This window comes from Arthroderma uncinatum (genome assembly GCF_011692745.1).
Source record: "Arthroderma uncinatum strain CBS 119779 chromosome Unknown scaffold2, whole genome shotgun sequence".
Classification (NCBI taxonomy): Eukaryota; Fungi; Ascomycota; class Eurotiomycetes; order Onygenales; family Arthrodermataceae; genus Arthroderma; species Arthroderma uncinatum.
In genome coordinates this window covers 3,504,776-3,527,485 of record NW_022983864.1, presented here as the reverse complement: position 1 = coordinate 3,527,485, position 22,710 = coordinate 3,504,776, and the positions used below count along the sequence as shown (strand labels likewise).

The following is a 22,710-nucleotide window of genomic DNA, read 5'->3' as shown; positions in this document are numbered from 1 at the left end:
AAATGAAGGGGATTGTATTTTGGTACACATACAGCAAAACGTCATCTAATAATCTAGTGTCTCATATGCAATAATCAATAGATCGGGTCGAGAGCCCTTCTATCCAACCAACGCCATTAGCTACCTCAATGCACTTGGGTGGTAGGTATGCCACCTCCACTAAATCAGAGAAAACTAGACGAGTAGGGTCTTCCTAATACAAGGGTGGATGTAGTAAAATTAGCACCTGGAGCAAAATTGATATCAACCTATAAAGATGCGCATAACCTCATCTAGTTAGGCGGTATGTAATCTCGTTATCTCGTCGCTAGACTAGAGCTTGAATGCATTTGCCAAAATATTGGGTAACGAGGCTTTCGCTAAATCAAGGCCGTTGCTCCGTCAGTATGTCGTTTCAAATAGGGCCTAGAAGGGTAACAACTTACGTATAAAAACCATGTTCTGGCCCATGATCGGCCACAATATTATGGGCAAGTTCATGGCAGAGAATCACAAACCAATACACCAGTCCTTCTTTCCGGTCACCCCGAGCCACTTTCTCGAGGTGGAGGCGCTCGAAATATGCATAGTTGCAGAACAAGCTGCCGCTTGAGTTGAAAGCAATGGTCTTACCGCTATTCTCATAAAATATGCTGAGAGTCTCGAGACGAAGATTGAATATCTTAGCACAGTCTATGAGTATTGCCGTAAATATCACCATATTAGCGTGATTAGCGCGAAGAAAGCTGTCTGGGTCATTGAACTCCTTTCCAATGAATGCCTTCACTCCTCCTACGACACAGAGGAATTTCAAATCATGAGCAGGGCGTTCATCACAATATGTTTTCTTTTCTTCAATCTCTTTTTGCTGACCCTGGCTACGCATTTCATTCGATGTGAATGGCCGTGAAGCATTGATGGCGGATAGCAATTGTGACTGTAATGCTTCTGGGGAGGTAGTGACAAGCTGATTAGGATCCTTGGTACCTTCATCACTGGGAGTAAATTTGTCAGACAGGCGCTTTTTTAGGTTCTGCGCGGTCTCAAGTGGCTTCTTCTGGATATAGTCATTCAGACCAAATCGCTTCGCGAAATCTGAAAAGAGACCTGGTGGCGGATGGTTTTCGCCTGAAGCTGCAGGCACAGGCGGAGGTTGACGTCTGGTTAGAGAATTTGTTGGGGAGCCCGGGAAAAATCCAGGCATAGCTGCTTCGTGTTGTTGTTGAACAGCTTGCCGCTGCGATTCCTCAAGTTCTTGCATTCTCTTTTGTTCCATTTCTTGCATCTGCTGCATTTGTTGCCTCTCCTTTTCATGCTGGTCCTGTCGCTGCTGCTCAGCAATTCTTGCCTCTGCTGCCTTCTGCCGAAGAATTCTTTCAACATTATACCCCCTTGCGCGGAGCTCGAGGAGATCTGTCTTCAACAGCATCTCCAGGGTGAGAGTAGAGTGCAGTTTAGGCCTCAATAGTATCGTACTTACAAGGGCCTGGCTGACCTGATATAAATCGGGTCGTCCCTCCGAAATTGAAAGGACAATACTATTGGGTTTCTGTATCATCACCGCACTACGGTCTTCCACATGCGACATCCCCCAACCTCGTAGAGAGCGCCGCAGCTTTATTCCCTGTACCATTTGCACGCTTAGGTTTTTTTCTAACCATCGGGTGTCATGTCGTATCGTATCGCGTGGAAGATCATGCAAGAAAAGCCTCGACCGTTCGTAGATGTGCCTTTGTAGCTTCCATGCGCTGCGCTGATCTGAACTGAGTCGGCCGCATTGGGCCTGTTCGTCGACCAAGCTACTCAAATTTGGAGAGCCCAGAGTGGAATACATATCTTCGAGTAACTCTTCTTGTGGAGCCGCAAGCAGCTTCTCTTTGAACAGACTAAAGCTGGAGTAATCATCCACAATAACAGCATCAGCTGCCTTCGTCAAATGCCACTCTTTGATGGCTTGATCTTCATCCTCCTCATCGCTGAATTCTCCGGTATCTAAGAGTGACTTCTTTGCCGTTGGCGTGCGAGGAATTTCTTTACTAGCGAATAGAAACGGTGCTTTTTTCATTTCCGCAAAAAGGCTTTTATCTTTCTTGATGGTGGAAAGGTTCTCCGCAATCCCTCGTAGCAGTCTTAGGTATTTCTCAGAGCTTTGAAGTTTAGAAGATATCCTCGTAGGTTCTTTGACCAAAATAGACGCCAATTCGCAGTGTGTTGGCTGTCGCTTGGAGCCACACGAAAGGAGAAACAAGTTTCCTTCAGAACCGAAGTCCACAAATTCAAAAATATCGCCGTAGTCCTCAGAGTCACCAAGATAGCAGTCACGGGGCGCGACATAATGTATCGTTGTAGTGCCCTTTTCGGTTAGGGATTTCCGATATATGGGAACGATTGGAGCTTGCCCAAGGCGGGCGGCGGATGCTGGATTTATCTCCGCAACACGGCTTGCCATATATTTAAACAAGGCTTTCGCTTGAGGTTTTGATTCTGGACGTTTTCGGATAAGAATGGTTATACATTCGTTAATGGAAGGGTGTTGATTAACACCAAATTTTAAAGCATGGGGGTGCAAATCCCTTCGAAGAATATCGAACCCAAATAACGCAGCCCCTTCAGCAGTAAAGCAATTGGAAGGATTGCTTAGACCTCCGCCCTCAATAGGAAGAAAGGGGGCAGTTGATTGACTATAGTCGAAGCTGGCATAATTGTTGGATACGTGATGGGTAATAAAATAACCCATAGCTTTGTCTCGTAGTTTCATGTCATTTGCAGCTGCAGCATCCGCCATGACCTTGATCATTTCTGGGGCAGTTGGTACGCTCTTTAGACCTAGGGATAATAAGAATCTGCCTTCAGGGCTTAATGGAACGTATTTCCCTGGCCAATACAAGAGTGGGAAGCCCAAGTCCCTTAGAGCATCATTCGGCTCGAATAGTTGCGAGACTTGGTAACGCTGACGGGAAGGTTTCTCTTCCCCTCTCACCTCAGCAGAACATATTCTAGCCTTGCGGAGTTTTATCGTATCTTCCGGGGGTATGTCCTGACGGACAGACGCCAAGTACTTGATTAATTCGACATGACTCCATTTCCCCTGGCTTCCTTCACTTGCGTCTGTCCCGTTTTCAGGGCCGCTTAAGAGACGCTCAAAGATAATGCTGATGTCTACAGTTTTCCGCACACCCAGAGAAACGAGAAATTTCTCCTTGACGCTGTTTAAGCCCGTGACAATTGGAAGGTCGTCGAAAATTCGGACGGATGGGAAATATGCTTCCTGGGGTTTTCGCATCCCTCCCTTTGTAGGAATAATTGTATGTTGCCGCAGAACATCAATAAGTCCCATTTTCGAGGTAGGTGACAGGATGTCCCATTGTTTCGAGATGACCGGAAGAACACGGGCAGAGAAGCTTTGTGAGCGTGTGATATCCTGCTCCGCTGATAGAAGAGCGCGGTTAGAAGCGTTATGTACCAACCATTGCACCCAGGCATCAACTTGCAATTCCTGCCAGCCAATTGAAGTTAAGCCATTTGGTGACAGGGTTTTGGAGTATTTGGGCGGTAAAACAAATGGAGGCAATGGCATTTCCAAGGGTATCCGACTTAAGTTAGCAAAGCAGCTAATGTCTCTTAACACAAGCAGCGCCGGGCCGCTGTCGCCTTCGTCATTGTTGGCCACGGCAACTCCAAGAAGAGCTTTGACGGTAGATTGATTAATTTCTCCACTAACGGATTTTCGGCTGATCCAAGAGATAAATTCATGAAGCTGCGATGAGGTCAAGGCCTTATTTTCTAGCTCAGTCTTCATATCAGATATTGTAACTTCAGTGATTAACCCAAATTCGATTAATCTCCCGATGAACCCTTTAGCTTCAAGCACCAGCCTCTCGGGGAGGACAGGGATTCCGTCCATAAAACTAAGGTCCTTTGGCGCAGTCCGGACCTGGTGGCTTGGAAGAATACCACGAGTGGATAGTATCTCCAGGTAAGCATTTTGGCTACATGTCCAAAACGAATCTTCAACCGCCTGCCCTACCTGGGAAGTGGGAGTTGACTCCCGAAAGACAAACTGATTAGATATATGAATGGCCTCCGAAAGGACTGCATTAATATCTTCAATCTGAAGAGTAGCTTTTCCAGCCTGCTTAAGCCTGAACAGAAGTTGATCCTTCAAGGATGACATCTCAGCAGACCAAGCAATTCTGCATACGATTCCAACAGCCTTTAAAAGCTCAAGATTCCATGTGCGAACCCATCGAGCATTCAAGTCAATGCTCTCACGCTCCACAGTTGGAATCAAGGAAGGCGCAGAAACGTGAGCGTTTAAACCTGTTGTCTGATGGGTCGGGAAACCAATATAAATTCTTCCGGAACGTGATGGGATGACACTGCTAAAGATATCCTGACCCTCCGGCGCTTCTGAGGAGGGAGATGCCGTGTATGACGAGGTAAGTATCGCAAGCTTCGTGGTTTTTGGAGGAGGTTTCTTCGTTGCACGTTCCAGCTCACGGCTAAACGACGAGGTAACTGAAGTTTTTATATGGCCAGTGGTAATTTGCAGAAATACTGACGATGTATTGTAAGAAACGAGGGCTTCCTCAGCGCCGTTTCGGCCGGATCTCTCAGATTTAGTCAGTTTGTCATCGCCTGTAGATGAGCCAGTAAGTCGAGAGAAAAAGCTCCTTAGTGATGCCGTGGTGTCATGCACCCGGTTTCCCTCGTATCTGGACGAGTTGGACGGAGATTTCCAGCCAACGGCTTTCATGCAAGCCGCATCTAGCTGCGCGACCTCTCGCGTAATATCGGCTATCCTCATTATTCCATCTGGAGTCTTAGTTGCTATGTCTCTGGGTATCGTTACCAGAACACTCGGGGCAAGCTTCTTTGACAATTTTAACAAGTTCCAATTATCGAGCCAAAGTTCTATAGCTTCTAGTCCAACAAACGTGAGACTACTTGCAAGGAACTGGCAGAGTGACATGAGCCCAGGTACCGGCGAGCTGGTATTTCTATAGTCAAGCACAAAGACCGTATCTGGGCTGCAGTCTCTCTCGTCTAGCTTTAAGCGACGGGTGAAGAGCGCGTTCTCTTTCCAGTAAAATGCGATCGCCTCCTTGCCCGAGGAAACAAAGGGTTCTTCACAATCAGAGAATACACTGTAAAATCCAACGCCAAAAGCTCCTATCTTTGTCTCGTCTGGGTTTCCCTCCGCGATCCGCTTCAGCCGAGCCCAGTCATTAGCGTTGAATGGAGTTCCATTATTTCGTAGCGTGAGCCGTTTTATGGTGTGATGTGATATGACATGTTTTATAAGAGTGTTATCATCTGTGGAAATCGGCGCAGGCACTGTCGTAGACGGCGTAGTTTCCAGCTTAATGACCACGCGAGTGGCAGAGGCATCGGCAGCATTCTGAAGCAGTTCTCGTAGCACAGTCCTATTGTAAAAAGTCAGAACGGAGTCCGGACATCCGGGAGGCATGAAGCAGGATAAATAATCACCATTCTCCAGAGTATCGAGCCAGCACTTTATCAATCAGAGCTCGAGTGTTAACCGTAACAGCCTCTTCGTCAAGACCAGAACCGATAGCCCTAGCCTTCAGGGAGCTGAAATCAATATTGTTTGCCATCATAAGCCGAGTCTATAGCATTATCTGTCTATCCAGACTGGTAAATGGTCTATTAAAGGTCTTCCGGCGGCCTTGTCCATCCCCTTTTCGCAGGCAGTAACTGGACACCAGGCTCCAGAAGGTATGACGTATCGGGTTCTGCTTCGCCCTGGGCGCCTGTTCGAATATGCCAAATGAAAACTATCAAATACGACTGATCACCCCTAAGCCTCCCACCGTATTCGGGCGACCAACCGCAAGAGAGAACCTGCTGGTTAATGGGGGCTGTTGTCGTAGAAGTTATCGTGTCGATGGAGATGGAGATGGCAGCTCAACGGACGAAGCTCATGTGATGTCCCCAAACCGTACCAACTTTTGGTGAATGTCAACACGAACAACCTGCCCTGCTGGTTGACGGAACACTCACCTTTAGGGGTAGCAGACTCATGCGATGAAACGGCCTCTTTAACGAACATTTCATATCTCTACTTCTTCACGATCCAGCGTGCGCTGCTCTTCTTCAAGCAGCTAGCCTGAGGTTACCCCTGCAATGCTCAAACGCAACTCCGCGCGCAACTTAGAACAGCTGTGAATATTTATCACCACCTCTAATACCGATGTTACGATGACAGTTGACCCCCTTTCACCTATCGCGCCGGCGCGCTTACGGGTCCTATTGCTTCCCGTTGGTAGAATCCGGCGGTCCAGGTTTCTAAGCTTCGCTGAACGTCTCCGAGCGCACAATGTAGTTCGCCTGGGGGATGTGAGCCCTGAGGGGCGCACGAGCAAGAGTATGCAGGATCATTTACATATTCTTATACGGTTTGCGCCGATATATTGTTCAATTGATCGATAGCTAACTCCATCGATTGTAGATACGTTCTCCCCGCTCGCATACCCGTTGGGAATGATCATATACGATTTATCTATATCCGTACCTCCTCTTTCTCATCTTGAAGTATTCCCGTTTGAGCTCTTCCGAGAGCCACTTGTTATTTTAGCAATTGCCGATGGCGCGGAAATCTCAGTGAACGGAGGCCCAGGCCAAGGCGGCCATGTCAAGGAGAGATCCAACGGAGCAGATTCCGCGAAGCATCCCAACCTAGAAGGCCTCGATTTACTTGTTCAAGAGCTGGATGGAATAAATACAGACTACCCAAAGTCCGTAGTCCAACAGCTGTTAATTTTTGATTTCGATGGACTAGATAACATAGTCTCTGGGCCTGAGCAAGTGATTTGGATTCCCAGCCAGGAGGCATCACGTCCGACAACTATGAAGACGGTGATGTGCGACATATCAGCTCGAGTTCTTGGAGGGCTACAAATGTTTTCGGAATCGGTGCTACATTGGCAAAGTATCGAATCCCCCAAAGTCTCCTCATGGGGCCCACGTCGGACCCTTGATTCTCGGCCATCCGAAAAACTTGCCCACCGGATGACAATGCCTGCACAACTACCGTCACGACCAAACGAGCTTTCCTTAGAAGGACACGAATCGTCCTCAAGTGTGGGGCATGAATCACCTACCACGTTTGATGAAATCACTCGCTCAATCCAGATCGCAAACAAAGCAACGTCAGCACTCAATTCTAGTTCGAAGCCTAGGTCAAAAGAGCATAACCAAGATCGGTCATCAGCGACAGGCATTGCTGGCATTGCTTCAAATGAACGGGCAAAGGCTCGTTTTCAAGGCCGTCTACACGTTCTCGCTGGTATGCTATATCTTCAGGGAGGTATATGGCCGGAAGCCCTTAAAGACCTTGTAGAAGGTGCCGCCATTGCCAGGTCAGGGAGCGACTATATATGGCATGCGAAGGCATTGGAAGGGATACTTATCTGTTTGCTTATGTTTGGGTGGGTGGGTGCAAATTTCCAGGTACGCAGCCCCTATTTTTTTTTTTTTTGCTAGTCCCTAGCTATGACGGCACTAAAGCTAAGATAATACCTTTCTAGATTCCGCTCATATGCTTCCCCAACAGTGATAGAACCGCGACAAAGGCTATGCCACCGCTTGGTAATGAGTCACATGGAAAGTCGGACCCTGAAGCCAGGGTTTTGGCTCTCCAAAATCTAGCGAATATCCTTCCTGACATCTCGAACTACATATTAAGCCTCTATAACAGGGCGATCAATATCACAGATGAACCACTTCCCCAGTTGGTGTTTTCGGAAACAGTGATACGGCTTGCAAAGCTATTAACAACTGTGCAAATACGTGACGGCTCTCTTGATACTGAAGGTTTGCAGCACATAGTCTTGAATAAGCCGTTAGAGCGTGCTCCTCGGCTCGACCAGCCTAGGAGATCAGCCACACTACGCAAAACAGAGATATCCTCTTTCTTATTCCGCGCCCTCCCTCCCTCATTATCTTCAGATGTTCCAGTAACAGATGCTGTGCAAATATTTATTGGTGTAGCTGCTGTTTTATCACCATTAGGACTGGAAAGAAAGCGAGCATTTGTCCTAAAAGAGCTCTTCTCAATTCTTATCCCTGGCCTAGTACAAGCTAGGAAGATTGGCGCCGCGGAAATTGGCATTCACCCGGCGGCAGGATTGTCAGCCCTCAACAACGCCTCTTTTGATATTAATGCTTTGGATATTGGGCCCGCAAATATGGAAGCCGGCCTGAGATCCGTTCTAGCTCTAGTTGGGGGGGTTTATGGTGCAAAACTCACTTATGGTCAATTAAACTATTCAAGTGAACGACATGATGACGACTATGATTTTGAATATGATTCGGTTGAGGCGACCATCGAGCGTACATTTCGAAACTCTGCACTCGACACATACGGAGATCTGGGTTTGAACATCGAAATCCTCAAATCTTGCATTAATTTCTGTGAGGCCTTACCCGATTTTCAGGGCGTTTTGAACTTTACCGTTGCACTTCTCCAGGCAGTTAAAGGCACATATATGGTTACAACTGACTCCCAAAAAGGAAGGCCAATTTTGAGCCATGACGAACAAATACGCTTATACAATACCGTCAAACGGACGGTTAGTGTTGCATACAAGCTCGGGGTACCGACGTTAGAAGCAGAATATTGGGACGACTTTTTGGTTCGAGATATTGTGATTCAATCCTCTAGTGCAGAGCGCCCTGTCCGGCGATCGAAGCAGGAGTTTGGGGTCACTGTTGTCTCTGAGAAACATGGAGAAGCAGGGCCGTTTATTTATAATGCATTTTCTAAACCTTCACAGCCAACGTCGGAATCACCACTTATTGCAGGCGAGCCTGCAACTGCGACGGTTGTGTTACAGAATCCATTCGACTTCGAAGTTGAGATTGATCATTTAAGGCTAGAGGGCGAAGGTAGTGCATTCAAAGCTAGTGCTTCAAATTTACTCCTTACTCCGTTTTCTCTCCAGGAAATAAGAGTTACTTTGTTGGCTACTGAGGAAGGAGTGCTTAAAATTACAGGATGCACTGTTAAAGTGAAATTCTGCCGAGAAAGGCGCTTCCCCATATTCAAGAAGCTATGGAAGACAGTTGCAGAGCCTAAACTCAAACGAACCGGACTGGCCGCGAAGGAATCGTTGTTATCGCGCCCTATATCATGGGGTTCCAACACTTCCCAAAGATCTTTACCCTCAAAGACACCGCCTGAGGCTGTATCGTTATCAGCCAATGTCATCAAAGCGCAGCCAATGATTGAAGTGCAAAGTTCATCGCTTTTACAGTCTGCAATTATGATGTTAGAGGGAGAGACTAGCTCATTCGACATAACACTGTACAATTCCTCTCATTGTTCAGCTGACCTCCTTCTCTTTACCTTCCAAGATTCGACAACAACCCACTTACAGGCCGCACTGAATAATAAAGACAACCTGCCAACTGAGATATACGAATTGGAGTTTCAAATGTTGAAAAGGCCCCCGTTACGATTACGACCTGCTGGTTCAGGGAAAGATATACCATCACTCGGGCCAGGCGAATCAAAGACCTTTACGATCGAGATATTAGGCAAACCGGGCCTTCGAACTGCGACAGTATTAGTTGACTATGCATGCATTGGAGCATCCCCGTCCGAACTCCCGGATTCCTTTTATACAAGGCAGATCAGCATACCCCTGACTGTCACTGTCAATGCAAGCTTAAATATTGCAAGATGCGAGATTCTGCCATTCAACGGCCACCTTGGATGGGTCAGTGATGCGCCTTCCAACAACGAATCTAGAGGGCAGTCTAGACCGAACAAACCCACATTGGACTCCTCGTCGATTTCTTCCCGGGTCCAAAGAGACCCCCAGATATCGCCTGTCATCTCTCAACTCGGTTCAAAATACACAGGGTCTGACTACTGCCTCCTTCTCATAGACTTGCGGAATTCATGGCCAAATCCAATATCTGCGTCGCTTAAAGCAATTGAATCCATCGAGGAAACAATTGATAACTCGGAGTCTAGCAACCTTATTCCACATCTACAAGAAGTGTCCGATATACTGCAACCCGGTCACCTTTCTCGCTTCGCTCTAGCCATCCCACGGATATACCTCGACGATCCCCACCAGAAAATTCCTGCTCTCAATGCTGCAAACCGGCGACAATTCGTGGTTAGTGCCAACAAGCTCAGTTATGAGGCGGAAACTGCAAAAAGAGAGGCATTCTGGCTTCGTGAGAAGATGTTTGAGCATCTCCAGGGGACTTGGAAGGACGAAACGACTGGCCGGGAAGGACTGATTGACTTTCGTGCGATTATTTTGAATAGTCGTATGATAAATGCGCTTCGGGTGGATGACCTTGAGTCGAGTTTCAAATTGATTCCACTGGGTGCAACCGATGATAGCGTTGTCTATGACTCCCAGCATCCATTCATCATACAAACAGGCCAGTCGAGATTCTCCGCCTTAACAAATACATTCTTCAACCTCCAAACTACCATCTATAACCGTTCGCCAAAACCAATTCACCCTCTTATTCGGATACAACCGACTCTACGCAACCAGCCATATACCGTTGCCTTAGAGCTATCAAGGCGTCTCTCCTGCACAGGCATGCTCCAGAGAGCCCTCCCTGTTCTAGAGCCGAAGGAACACAGGAAGATAAACCTTGGCATCACAATTCATTGTGCTGGCGAGTATGAGGTTAGAGCTACTGTGGAGGAAGTCAGAGCAGCAAACACGCTCGCAACCAGCTCCGAAGAGAGAACTGCAACATCGTCCGACAAATATACCTACCATCATGACAGCTACCAACAATCGTTCGATACTGGTGCTCCGCGACAGAGGCGCAGATGGCATTCTCGGTTACCTTGTATAATATCAGCGCGAGAGAGCCTTATCTAATGTTTTCAGCTATCTTTGTTAGATATGATGCCCCATTCCACCATTCCCCTTTCCCCTTTCCCCTTTTCCCCCTTCTATATGAGCCCCCATTTGTTACGTTTTTGTCGTTTTTTCCTTTTGTTCATTTCACGAGATACAGGACTACACGAGGACCGTAGATCACGATTATGACAGTCTTTCGACATACTCCCCCATATTCTCTTCTAGCGCAGAAATAAACAAGTTCTTCCGCCAATGGTAACCCCGTCGGATGTGACCGAGGAAACAGGGAAAAAAAGCCCAAAAGGAAAGTTGCATAACAGGTATACAACTTTGTTTAGGGTTTATGTATATTTAGGCACAAAATAATGAGCCTCGGCACAAAAAGAGCTTTGATGCGATAAGATAAGCCGGGGTTCCTTATATATATTGCAGAGTCTGGTGGACACTACTTTTGCTTCCTCCGGCTCTTCTCGTATTTTGAATACCTCTTGCTGCTGGCGAGTAGTTCCAAAAGCAAGGCCGGACCATTTCCCAGTTCATTAACTAGTTAGTTGCTTCCTGCTTTAGCGTGGCTTAGGAAGCTTGAGCTCGACAAAGAACGTCAAATAGGTTGAAGAATCCCATAAATACCCCTCCCAGTCCAAGGCAACAAACGGACAGCAAAGGATAACAGAATTATTATTAAAGGCAGGGAGATATTATACCTACGAAACAGCAAATGGGTCTTCTCTCCTGGCTTCTCCCGAACGGGAGAATATCTTTCCACCATGCGCAGAAATCGATCTTGTTAAAGCGGAAGCTACCGAACAAGAGCTCCGGAGCTGACGAGTCAAAATACATTTCTCTGGCCGACCTTTGCAAATCTGCTACTCCCGCAGACTGCCAGTTGAATCCATTCTTGTTTAATGGACATCTACAAACAGCGTGGACGCTTATGAGAACAGACGATGTTCCTGTCTACTACAAACGATGGCGGTTCGAGGGAGATAGCCCTGATTATCGCGGAAGCTTCGAAGTGGACTTTGTTGTCGACCCATACGATGTCAAAAAGGCCGGCAACGGTGGCAAGGCTACAGAGTTAGAGAACGGTACATTCGAGTCTTCCACTCCGTCCGCAGACCCAGAACATCCGTCCCCTCGCACCAGCTTTTTCACAGAGGAGGAGTTCTCGGCGCTCCCCTCGGATGATAAGAAGCCTATGCTTGTCGTTTTACACGGTCTATCTGGCGGATCACATGAGCCTTATCTGCGAAATATAGTCGATCCGCTACATAAGCAGGGCTGGGAAGTATGTGTCGTCAATTTCCGTGGTTGTGCAAACTCCAAGGTGACAAGCTCTATATTGTACAATGCACGCGCAACATGGGATGTTCGACAGATGGTACGCTGGTTACGCAAGAATTTTCCGTCTCGCCCTCTTTTCGGAATTGGGTTCTCCTTGGGTGCAAATATCATGACCAACGTTAGTACCTTACTACATACCGTTAATACTTCTATATCCAATCTGGCAGTTACTAATGTATGTCCTCGGGCCAGTACGTTGGAGAAGAAGGTGATGACTGCCAACTAAAAGCTGCAGTCATCTGTTCCAATCCCTGGAATCTCGAAGTTAGCTCTCTGGCCCTACAGCGAACCTGGGTCGGGACACAGGTTTATTCAAGGACTATGGGCGCAAGCATGAAGAGGCTCTTTGAACAGTACGTATTACCTGAGATAACAGGAGAGGCTACACATAACATCCACCTAACTATTAACCTTAAAAAAAGGCATGTCGACAAGCTACAGGAGCATCCACGCGTCAATGTCGAAAGAGTTCGAAATACCACTTACCTCCACGAGTTCGATAGGTAAAACCACTCATTCAACATGTACACTTACAAGGGAGCCCCTATTAACGTTTGCTTAGAGAGTTGCAAGCTCCTGTTTGGGGTTACCCCACAGAGACCGCTTACTATCGTGATGCTTCATCTATAGATTCCCTCTTCGGTGTCAAGATTCCCCTATTTGCTGTCCAAGCAGAAGATGACGCCGTAAGCCCGAACCCCACCCTGAAAGGCTTGAAAAATACTAACATTGTGCATTAGATATCCTCAAAGGAAGCATTACCATATCTCGAGATGACAAAAACCCCATACGCAGTTATGTGCACTACTTCCTGGGGCGGTCATCTCAGTTGGTTTGAGTACGGAGGAGGCAGGTGGTTCACTAAACCTGTAAGTTTTGAAAGCAATGTCTTCCATTCGTAGACTTTATTCACTCCAAAGCTCTTCATTATCAACACTTCCACAAATGCCTCTTGGCATGCAAAGAGACCTTTTATTAACCCATGGATTGATACATAGGTTGTTAACTTCCTCAATAAAATGGTGTCTGATATCGACCTTGATGCCCCTGTCACGGTTGTGGAAGATCCACTAGAAAGTGATCCAGTCCTTATCCCAGCTTCAGGAAAGGCCGACGGGCCGCACCCAGACTTTAAGCCCATGAGGCGGAAATTGCATATGCCAATCGCTAACGGCGAGGAATAGCGGTATGCTATATTCTGAACCCGACGTCTGCCTCCTCCCTGCTGGGTTCCGGGGTTCCATCGTGGTAAAAGTCCTGGCCCACCCGCAGGACAAAAGGTTCCCCTATGATTCACGACCGTCCTTTCTTGTATCTTTTCAGCTAGATAAATCGCGCATCATATAGAAGTTGGTCATAAATTCATTTCTCTGGGTATATATCATAACGAGAGACCATCCTTTTTTGTTCGAAATTTTTAGAATCTCCCTAAGCAAACGCAACTCGTTTAGATTTTCCTGATTTCTTCGATTCGGTGTCATTCTTTTGTTCGCTGGCCTTGCTATCTTTCTTGTCTTTCGACTTGCGCGACTTTCGAAGTGAATCCTTGGTTTCCTCCTGTAAATGTGTTAGTAGGCAGGCCATGGAGGGTTCGGGCAGCTATAACAAAATTACTTACTAGTTTTGCATTCTTATGCTCCTTCCTTACTTCCGCCTCTGCCCTTCTAGCTTCACGTATCTCCTCCATATGACGGGCCTTGATCATTCTAGATTCTATTTGGCCTTCTTTTTCCGCATTAACCATCGCAAGGATAGTCATCATGCTCTCCTGTAAAAGACACAGTTAGTATATATATTCCGAAACATACCAGCTAAGACTAAGATCTTAAAGGTACACGCCGGCCATTACGTCTTCGTGTTTCCAGCAATTAGCCAAAATACCTGGTCATCGACAAACACCTTGCCCTTCTTCTTGCCTCGTGGTTTTTGAACACCAACAGGCGTGATCTTATTCAACGTAGGTAGGTTCAATTCCTTCTCCGTATATACTCTCTTTTTCTTCTTTTTCAGTACTTCCGGAGCCGCACGAGACTTTGCTTTGACTTCTGTTGGTTTGGGCTTTGCGCCCGACTTTCCGCCTGACTTTGGCTTTGAAACTCGACGTGTGGAGGACTTGCCGCCGGAAGTTGGCTTCGATTTCGAGGATTTGCTATTCGACGACTTCGACGCGCCGCTTGGTCTGGTAGGCGCCATTGTGACTTATCGTGGCGTGTATCGTGCGTGAAATGCGATCGCTACTGCAATTATCTCGATGCTGGAGACTCGAAAAAAAAAATATACTGGGCGATTAAAGTTTCCTTAGCTCACAGCAGATGCCAAGACCTGGCGGAGGTTGAAGTAGAAGCGCGCCCATTTTGAGCTTTCAAAGTTGATATTAGCAGTATTGTATGAAGAAACATTATAGGAAGCAAGGTGAGAAGGAGAGTCAGATTGATATCCAGACGACTGAAAGTATTCTACTATTATTGCAGTCATATACCAGCATGACCGCAGAACTTGGCTCATACACCTTATTTCTGTCCATTTTTAGAATAACTGTGGTAACTTATGTATGTCTCTCTACCTACTCGTTATAGTACTAATACGCACCAAGAAAACATATATCAGGACATTCTGGTACTGTATAAGGCGTATACTCAGCCAGCAGTTCTGTATATCGCTTAGTCATCAACGCCAAGCTCTTCGCAGGTGATCGTGAAAGCGAGCAAAGACAACAGCATCTCAAGCCGACTTCCAGCTCCTCCTCGCAGCTGTGTGTATAGCAAGATACTACATAACCGCAGCCCATCATGGTCTTGAATCCGACCTACCTGGCCCAGCGGACGCGGTCCTGTGAGTTTAGCTCTGTGCCCGTTCGCCAATTCCCTCGCTTTGTGGACTGGATTCTAACGCCGTCGGGGGACTGGTAGCCGTCAATTGGAAGGATGCGCAGAGACGAGTGACAAAGTCATACCGGGAATGGCTTCGTGCGGTTGGTCTCTCCCACTGTCTTTAGTCTCGATACCGAATACCCCGTGATGCGCCGCTTCCACGATGTCTCTGGAAGTGCGGCCTCAGCATCACTCGAGTAACGGACGACGAATAGCCTGCACATGAAAGAGGTCGAAATGCTAATCACATATATATAGTCTCCTGAGATCCAAACTATGTACGCCCTCCAGCTCCCAGTCTCCGCCATCCGAACCAAAATTAGACAAGAATTCGAGCGTCATCGATACGTAAACCAATTGCCGGTCGTCGATGTTCTATTGTTTCAAAGCCATAGCGAGTTCCAGGTACGACCTTGATTTTGGAATGTCTAGTGTTTTCTTTCAAGGCGGCTTGATTTGCATATAGCCGCCGCCAAAATGATATGCCGGGCAAGGCGGCTATGCACCGCTTGTTTCGGCATCGATATGTACTCCCACCTTCGGAAATGCTGATTCGACTTTTCTTGCAGGAAACCATGAACTTCTGGAAACAATTATCGCAATTGATGAAATACTTCAGAGCAGAGGAAGACCCATCGGCTAAGCTGCCCAAGAACTTCATGTCCGGTTTCATGGAGGTAGGTCGAGCTAGCCGCTTCAACCACCATTTTAACACCATTGCAATTGACTAATCGTATTCTAGGGTCGGAACTAAGCTTCTTAATATGTACTATTGTGGGGGTAGGGAGTTCCAATAAAGGCAGTAAAATGTATATATGCTAGCCTCAATCCTTTTATATTTCTTTGCCAGCCGTTCCCAACTAGAAGACCATATCAATATTCCAATTTTTATGAGAAAAAAAAATTCTTTGAACAAACCATCTAATACTATATACAACCTTTGCACCTATACCGGCACCGTAATAAAGAGATGCATGTCGTCATCATAATCAACCCCGCTCCATTTTTATATTCCGCTTCATTATTGCATCTTGCTAGCTTCAAAGTTATCCCTTGATATCGTAAACTTCTCGGTAACAACATCACACAGATCCATCAAATCATCGAGCCCTTTCTCTAATACTGTAAAGACGTTGGTCGAGTCTTGACATGGTAGAAAAATTAGTCATTGTTTCCCATGAATCTTCAATATATATATAGGCTCATTGTAGCGCTACACAACGAGGACTCACCGTATGTCTGGATTCTTAAATTCATCTTGGGTTCCGAAGGGTGAGGCATGGTGTATCCGCAGAATTCCACATCGGGACTGTCATAAAAATATCAGCAGGCGTTCTCAAAATGCACAAAGCCTCGCATTCCCCTTGCAAGGGAAATTGTAAAAGACGGCCCACCATACTTTTTCATTATAACATATCGCAGCGCATTCCCAAGTGTGTGATCCTCTCCTTCAAACTGGAATGAAGCAGCTGTTTCGACGGCACCGGGAAGCTATATAGAAAGCATACGTTAGTGATTCGGTTCATACTAGGTGAATTCAGCGCAGATTCGATGATACGGCAAAACTCACAATAGTTATCCTCTGGTGGTCATTTGCAATAAATTCTGCCTCCTCATCTTCTTCTTCCTCTTCTTCCATTTCCTCCTGTTGTTCTGGATCGGCTTCTTGATCGGCTAGCGGTTGGGCATCGAGCATCGACTCATCCTCAGGAATCTTGCCAGGCATTTTGGGATAGTTTAAGAAGAGATAAGTTTGCGCTCGTAAAGGGTATATAGCCTGGGCGGCCAGAAAAGAAAAATATTACTTACTTTGGTGGATTGCGCTGCTAGCTATCGCTATCTTGATTTTTTGATATCCAGAGGGAGCTCAACTTTTATCTAACATCACGTGATAACTCTATGGAGAGGAGGAATATGGAAGCTTGCTACATCCCATCAACAGCTATCTATACCATCTCCCTTAATCACTCTTTGTATGTGGAGGATACCAATCGAAGGTCGCAGCAGGGTGCGGCCCATTTTCTTAGTATGGAGCCGTATTCGCCCTCAGAACTGTTTTGATCGAGCTCCGCCCTTTATTCAACATACCCCCAAACTACCTTTGAGGTCCATTCCTCAGAGGAGATGGGCGTCATTTCTCCAGGATGAGAGACCGACGACAATATATGCGCTTTCAACAGCTCCTGGTAGAGCTGCAATCGCCATAATTAGGATTTCGGGGCCTGACTGTGTCGCAGTGCGTGAATATCTTCTCATCAGGGCAACCCATTGAATGGAAGTCGAATGAAAAGCTAACGATAGGGAAATCTAGATATATAAAGCTCTCTGTCCCAATCGGAAGCTTCCAAAACCTCGGTTTGCCGCCCTACGTACGTTATACGAACCCGGTAAACCAACATTGGGTGACAACATTTTGGATTCTGGCGCACTCGTTTTCCATTTCCCAGGGCCAAACACGGTTACAGGAGAGGATGTCCTTGAATTACACGTCCACGGCAGTCCTGCGGTGATACGATCTATTCTTAACGCGATTCCGAAATGCACAATAACCGGAGACCCCCCGTCAACGTCAATTCGATACGCCGAACCTGGAGAATTTACCCGCAGAGCGTTCCTTAACGATCGCCTAGATTTGCCCCAGATTGAAGCGCTTGGTAATACACTGGCAGCGGATACAGAACAACAACGCCGACTTGCCATTAGAGGTACAAATGATGCTCTATCTACGCGCTACGAACAATGGAGACAGCAGCTTCTGTATGCCAGGGGAGAGCTTGAAGCTCTAATAGACTTTTCTGAAGACCAGCACTTTGACGAATCCGTGGAAGATTTTATATCCTCTGTTACCGAGCAGGTTCACAAATTGCTGCGCCAGATTGACCTGCATATCGAAAATGCGTCAAAGGGAGAACTTCTACGAAGTGGTATTAAGATTGCTCTTCTCGGCGCGCCAAATGCCGGGAAGAGTTCACTTCTGAATCAGGTCGTTGGACGAGAAGCTGCTATCGTGAGTAGTGAGGAAGGGACCACTAGAGATATCGTCGACGTTGGAGTTGATCTCGGAGGGTGGCTATGTAAATTTGGAGACATGGCAGGGCTGCGATCCGACCTATCAAAAAGTCAGTTCGCGATGCAGGGACAGGATATTCCAACGATCGGTAAGGTGGAGAAGGAGGGTATTCGACGGGCTAAAGCTCGGGCTCTCGAGTCAGACGTTGTGGTAGTAGTTCTCTCGGTCGAAGGATCGAGAGAACAGGAATTGAGTTTAGAGCCGGAGGTTGTTAGCGCGGTTAACAACTGTCTTGAGCTGGACAAAAAGGTCATAGTGACGATCAACAAGACAGATAAGCTAACTACGGGCCGAGAAGACTATATCATGTCCAAGTATAAGGCCCAGATGGCTACGGTTTTCAAGGGCGTCGATCCCAATCTGATATTCCCGATCTCGTGCCAGGAGGCACAAAACACGACTACGAGCGATCCAGGCGGCATCCAAGCATTGCTGGGTGGCCTGATCCGTACGTTCGAAGCTATCTCTACACCTGCCGGTCTACACTCGGAAACGGAAAATGGAGAGAAAATGAATCAACAATTTGATAAATCATATTGGGAAGACTCATTGGGAGTAACGCATCGACAAAGCTCTAATCTACAGATATGTGCGCAGCACCTAAACGACTTTCTATCCCAAACCAATAATGGCCCGATAACGCCCGATAATGCCAACGACAATATTAATAAAATGATAGTAGAACAAGCGGAGAAAGAAATCGACATCGTGACGGCCGCCGAACACTTGCGGTTTGCAGCCGAATCCCTTGCAACGATCACCGGCCGTGGTGAAGGGGGTGATGTTGAGAGTGTGTTGGGAGTGGTGTTTGAAAAGTTGGTACCCGTCTCGTCGTCCCGTGTCGTTCCAGATTAAAATTCCCATACTAATGCAGGTCCCGGATGCAGATTCTGTGTTGGTAAATGAGCTCAAAGGCCAAATCTGCCAGGTCGGTTTCCGATCCGGACGAAGAAGAAGACGAAGAAGACGGTCGAAGAGAAAGAGAAGAGCGCAGAAGAAAGCAGAAGAAAGTGGTCGCCCAGTATCGTTACAGCCCATCCCCTCGCTAGATTCATGGCCGGCATCAATCAATCCTGGTTTGGATGAGGAAGGGGGAATATCAAAACATCCCGTTTAGGATTCATCGTCGCCGTCTCCGTCGTGAGGGCTGTTATAGCCGCCTCTCCCTTGCTGGTTGACCGGCTGTCTGCTGGGACCGTTGTAACCGCCTCGACCCATCTTTGCTTGTGTGGTGGTGTATAGAGTTGGTGTGTTTTGTGAAATGGTTCTGCCTTGGGGTATCAGGCTGTCGGTTGAAGGATGCGTGGTTGTATGAATGCTCTCTCGACAGAAATGGGTATAAACCAGCAGCGAGATGAAGAGGATAGATATAATCTGGATCTCCTTGAAGGCGTAGCAGTGATGCCGAAAGCGAAAAAGGTGGTTCAGTTGAATTCGTGTTGAAAGAAGCAGGGAGATAGATGCGTCGCTAGAAAAGAGGCTTTATGAAACGCCGGAGTATGCTGGAAAGATATTATAAATATATGTAGAATGCTTGCTGATAAACAATGGAAGGGAGTAGAAAAGAAAGAAAGCGAAGGGCGGGCGTTTTATATATCCATCTACCCTTTGTATCTATCTGACAACCAGAATCCATCAGCCTCTGTCTCGTTTTCAGTTTCGGAAGCATGATGAATCACTGCTCCCTTCTTTTTTTGCAACCTTCTGCATGTCCGAGTTTAAAATTAACAGGCCATGCTAACGGCCGCCGTGTCTTTGGGCCTGAAAGGAGGCAGAGGACAGGCCGTTGGCAGGCAGAGGGAGAGACATCGCATCGATAGCTGAGTAAGAGTTGAGAAGGGCGAGCAAGGCTTAGACCTGAAAGTCTAAGCAAACACCTTCTTCTGGCCTCTAATTCGTTCTGTTTCTTTTTTATCCTTTCTCTCTCCTCTCTTCTGCTTCATCGTCTGTTCCTTCGAGCCCCATCTGCGGTGCCAGGGGGGGTCGGCGTAACGTGGGCTTTTGCGCGTGGGATGGCGGCCCTTTGGCATGGAAACAGCATCGGACAGGCATCAGGAGGCTTCAAGGGAACCCCTGGCAGGCCTCGCAGGCCTCGTCGGGGCCATATAACGTCAAACCTCGTACTCTACTGGCCATCCAGCAGCCTCGATCAGCCTCGACCTGACTCACCAGCACTGCTACTCTACGGCGGCTGTGTCGGGAGCCGGTGATGAGATGGCGATGGCATGGGCAACGACGATGCCGGACGTGAGATGTACGAGCTGAGAAAAGAGACGAGACCGGCGAGATCGATGACTTATCAGCGTATCGCAAAGATGACTTGCAGGACGGACACTGCGTCGGGATAGATAAATTTAGATTTCTCATCCACCCCCAAGTATAAACGGAAGCCCCCCTGCAAGTGATCGCTAATCTGATGCATTGGTATACTGACAAGCGTCGGGCACAGCGACTTGTCGAATCGCCAGACAGCCTGTAGCGTCGCCGTTAGCGAAGAGGCTTGCCTGGACACGGAGCAGTTACAGAAGTACAAGACGTTATTATTGATCCTGGATGGGTTGCACGCAGTCTCTCTATCTCGCTGGCCTCCTGCATGATCGCCCGGATGGCTGGTCAAAAAAAACCAATTACTGAATTTGGCCTATTCTCCGACCGTTGCGCTCTTCCAGTCGGCCTGAACAGTCGCACGGAGGAGGCAGAGCAGAGAGCGTCACGGTTCTAGACGACACAGGGATCGCTTCCATCAGATTGCATGCATGGGTTCGGGTTCGTGGGCTCGTTTATGACGCTATCAGATTCAGAATTTCAGATTGTCTGACCCGACGTTCCGGCCAGTACGTATGTATATTCGCGTGCCCCAGGCCAGACACCCTAAAAATAAAGAATGAAAAAAAAGAAAGAAGAAAAAGGAAAGGAAGGAAGATCACGTTCAAAGACCGTTACACTGGAACATCCCACCGGCAGATCCCTCTACTTCATGTTTGTCTCTCTACCTCTCGAGAGGGAACCGCTCCTTTGTTCCTGCAAGGACGGGAGGGATGGAAACCTGCTCCGGTTTGCTTTCTTCAATGGACGTACGGAGTTCCTGGCTTGCATGTCTGAAAGGGAAATTGCAGCGAACGGAACTACAGGACGACGCTGCGTCTGCGTAGAGACAGAGAGGGCTCGGAAATTTCTCAACTTGTCCGACAAACGTTTGCAGTTACATCGCAGGCTCGCAGACTTACAGCATAAACGACGTCAATTTGAGTAAGGAATTAATATTGACTCGGCAAATATTCCGTACAGGCTACTACAGCTCCTAAATTTAGCTACCTTGTCCACTTCGCCGTGGCTCTTTCTCGGCTTGTGCAGACACAGCATTCATTTGCAGCGAAACCCAGTATGGAGAGAACAAGGAGACGGCAGAGTATTGGACGGATTCATTCTGCAATCTTTGTGTTCGCCCGTTGATTCATGCATGGCATGGCCCGCGGGGTCGTGAAAGCGTCTATACTACGCTGCGTCCAGGACTTACACCATTTGTCACCCACACGTCAATATTAATAATATATCTTGAAACATGCGATCATCGACGGAGTACGTTCCCCCTCGATCCCTCGCATTCGCCGCAGCCAGCGAGTAGGAGCTGATAAATCGGATTTCTCTTCCGTCTCCCCCCTTGCCTTGGCCCTTCGATCATCCTTGTCATCCTAGCCATGCCACGAGGAATAGCGTGGATCAGTGAGTTTGGGGGCTAGCCACGAGCTTTGAGCGTTTGAATTTTTTGGGATTCGAGGGTCCCATTCTAGCCTTGTGCTGGCCCGGCCGTGTGTGGCTGGTTCATATTATGGCTGGGAAAGAGGGTCCCTCAGGCCTCCCCCAGGCCAATATCTGGCGCCTGTTTCCAGCTCTCTCACTAACTACGATTTAGGGCTGAAGGGTGATGGAGCCGGTAGGGCTTAGGTAGGAGTTTATCATCCACCAGGCAGCCCGCCTTGCGCCATGATGTAACCTTGCTCAGCTCCTTCAGGTGTCGCGAGGCATAAATCAGTCGTACAGGCTGCATATACGCTGAGAGAGATAGACAGTGACTCAGGTGTCCATCTCCATGTGCATGTATCCATCTCCGAACTCCGACGAGTTGACTACCATGCAGCTGGTCTCTGCTAGGAAACCAACGTTCAGCCCTACGCAGTAATTATGACGATGTATGATGGACGGAGAGAGGTCTAGAAGATCCTTAGCCATATTATCTATCATACAGTTATTCAGCTCCTATTACGAGAGGGAGAATAGAAGGAGAACGAAGAAGAAAACCATCTACTAATCAAAATCCACAATATAGATGTTTCTACATGCTTCGAGTGGTTATTGTTCCTACTACCGCGAAATTACCACTCCGTTGCTATTCTGAGGGATCGGCTTGGCTAGTCCAGTAGACCAGTCGTTCCTGTCGAGATACATTGCTTCAAGATCGTTAGTTGAGCAAGGTGCTCTGCGTTGGGCGCGGGGCTTCTCACCTGTAACGTATCTCACCACTCGATGACCGCCACCACTCGATGACCACCCCAACAAAAATGTTCATCTCGACAACCACCTA

General features: G+C 47.5%; 7 protein-coding genes across 7 annotated transcripts; 4 read left to right on the top strand and 3 right to left on the bottom strand.

Moving 5' to 3' along the window:
- Nucleotides 1-421: 421 nt before the first annotated feature.
- Nucleotides 422-5,600, bottom strand: GIQ15_03042 (uncharacterized protein; the record flags this gene model as incomplete). The annotated part of the gene is made up of 2 exons (XM_033550459.1): nt 422-5,405; nt 5,470-5,600. 2 exons carry the CDS (start codon nt 5,598-5,600, stop codon nt 422-424), a joined length of 5,115 nt encoding a protein of 1,704 aa, XP_033407620.1.
- A 601-nt stretch (nt 5,601-6,201) lies between these two features.
- GIQ15_03041 (hypercellular protein HypA) lies at nt 6,202-10,862 on the top strand (the record flags this gene model as incomplete). The annotated part of the gene is made up of 3 exons (XM_033550458.1): nt 6,202-6,367; nt 6,452-7,452; nt 7,530-10,862. The coding sequence occupies 3 exons, from the start codon at nt 6,202-6,204 to the stop codon at nt 10,860-10,862; spliced, it is 4,500 nt and encodes a 1,499-aa protein (XP_033407619.1).
- Nucleotides 10,863-11,562: 700 nt separating this feature from the next.
- Nucleotides 11,563-13,372, top strand: GIQ15_03040 (medium-chain fatty acid ethyl ester synthase/esterase 1; the record flags this gene model as incomplete). The annotated part of the gene is made up of 6 exons (XM_033550457.1): nt 11,563-12,306; nt 12,381-12,541; nt 12,611-12,691; nt 12,751-12,874; nt 12,929-13,057; nt 13,187-13,372. 6 exons carry the CDS (start codon nt 11,563-11,565, stop codon nt 13,370-13,372), a joined length of 1,425 nt encoding a protein of 474 aa, XP_033407618.1.
- A 244-nt stretch (nt 13,373-13,616) lies between these two features.
- GIQ15_03039 (66S preribosome component LOC1) lies at nt 13,617-14,381 on the bottom strand (the record flags this gene model as incomplete). The annotated part of the gene is made up of 3 exons (XM_033550456.1): nt 13,617-13,745; nt 13,807-13,956; nt 14,070-14,381. The coding sequence occupies 3 exons, from the start codon at nt 14,379-14,381 to the stop codon at nt 13,617-13,619; spliced, it is 591 nt and encodes a 196-aa protein (XP_033407617.1).
- Nucleotides 14,382-15,334: 953 nt separating this feature from the next.
- GIQ15_03038 (NADH-ubiquinone oxidoreductase kDa subunit) lies at nt 15,335-15,812 on the top strand (the record flags this gene model as incomplete). The annotated part of the gene is made up of 3 exons (XM_033550455.1): nt 15,335-15,463; nt 15,628-15,735; nt 15,801-15,812. The coding sequence occupies 3 exons, from the start codon at nt 15,335-15,337 to the stop codon at nt 15,810-15,812; spliced, it is 249 nt and encodes an 82-aa protein (XP_033407616.1).
- A 267-nt stretch (nt 15,813-16,079) lies between these two features.
- On the bottom strand, nt 16,080-16,784 carry GIQ15_03037 (DNA-directed RNA polymerase I and III 14 KDA polypeptide; the record flags this gene model as incomplete). The annotated part of the gene is made up of 4 exons (XM_033550454.1): nt 16,080-16,201; nt 16,291-16,367; nt 16,458-16,549; nt 16,629-16,784. The coding sequence occupies 4 exons, from the start codon at nt 16,782-16,784 to the stop codon at nt 16,080-16,082; spliced, it is 447 nt and encodes a 148-aa protein (XP_033407615.1).
- Nucleotides 16,785-17,033: 249 nt separating this feature from the next.
- On the top strand, nt 17,034-18,983 carry GIQ15_03036 (tRNA modification GTPase GTPBP3; the record flags this gene model as incomplete). The annotated part of the gene is made up of 2 exons (XM_033550453.1): nt 17,034-17,084; nt 17,370-18,983. The coding sequence occupies 2 exons, from the start codon at nt 17,034-17,036 to the stop codon at nt 18,981-18,983; spliced, it is 1,665 nt and encodes a 554-aa protein (XP_033407614.1).
- Between the last annotated feature and the right edge of the window lie 3,727 nt (nt 18,984-22,710).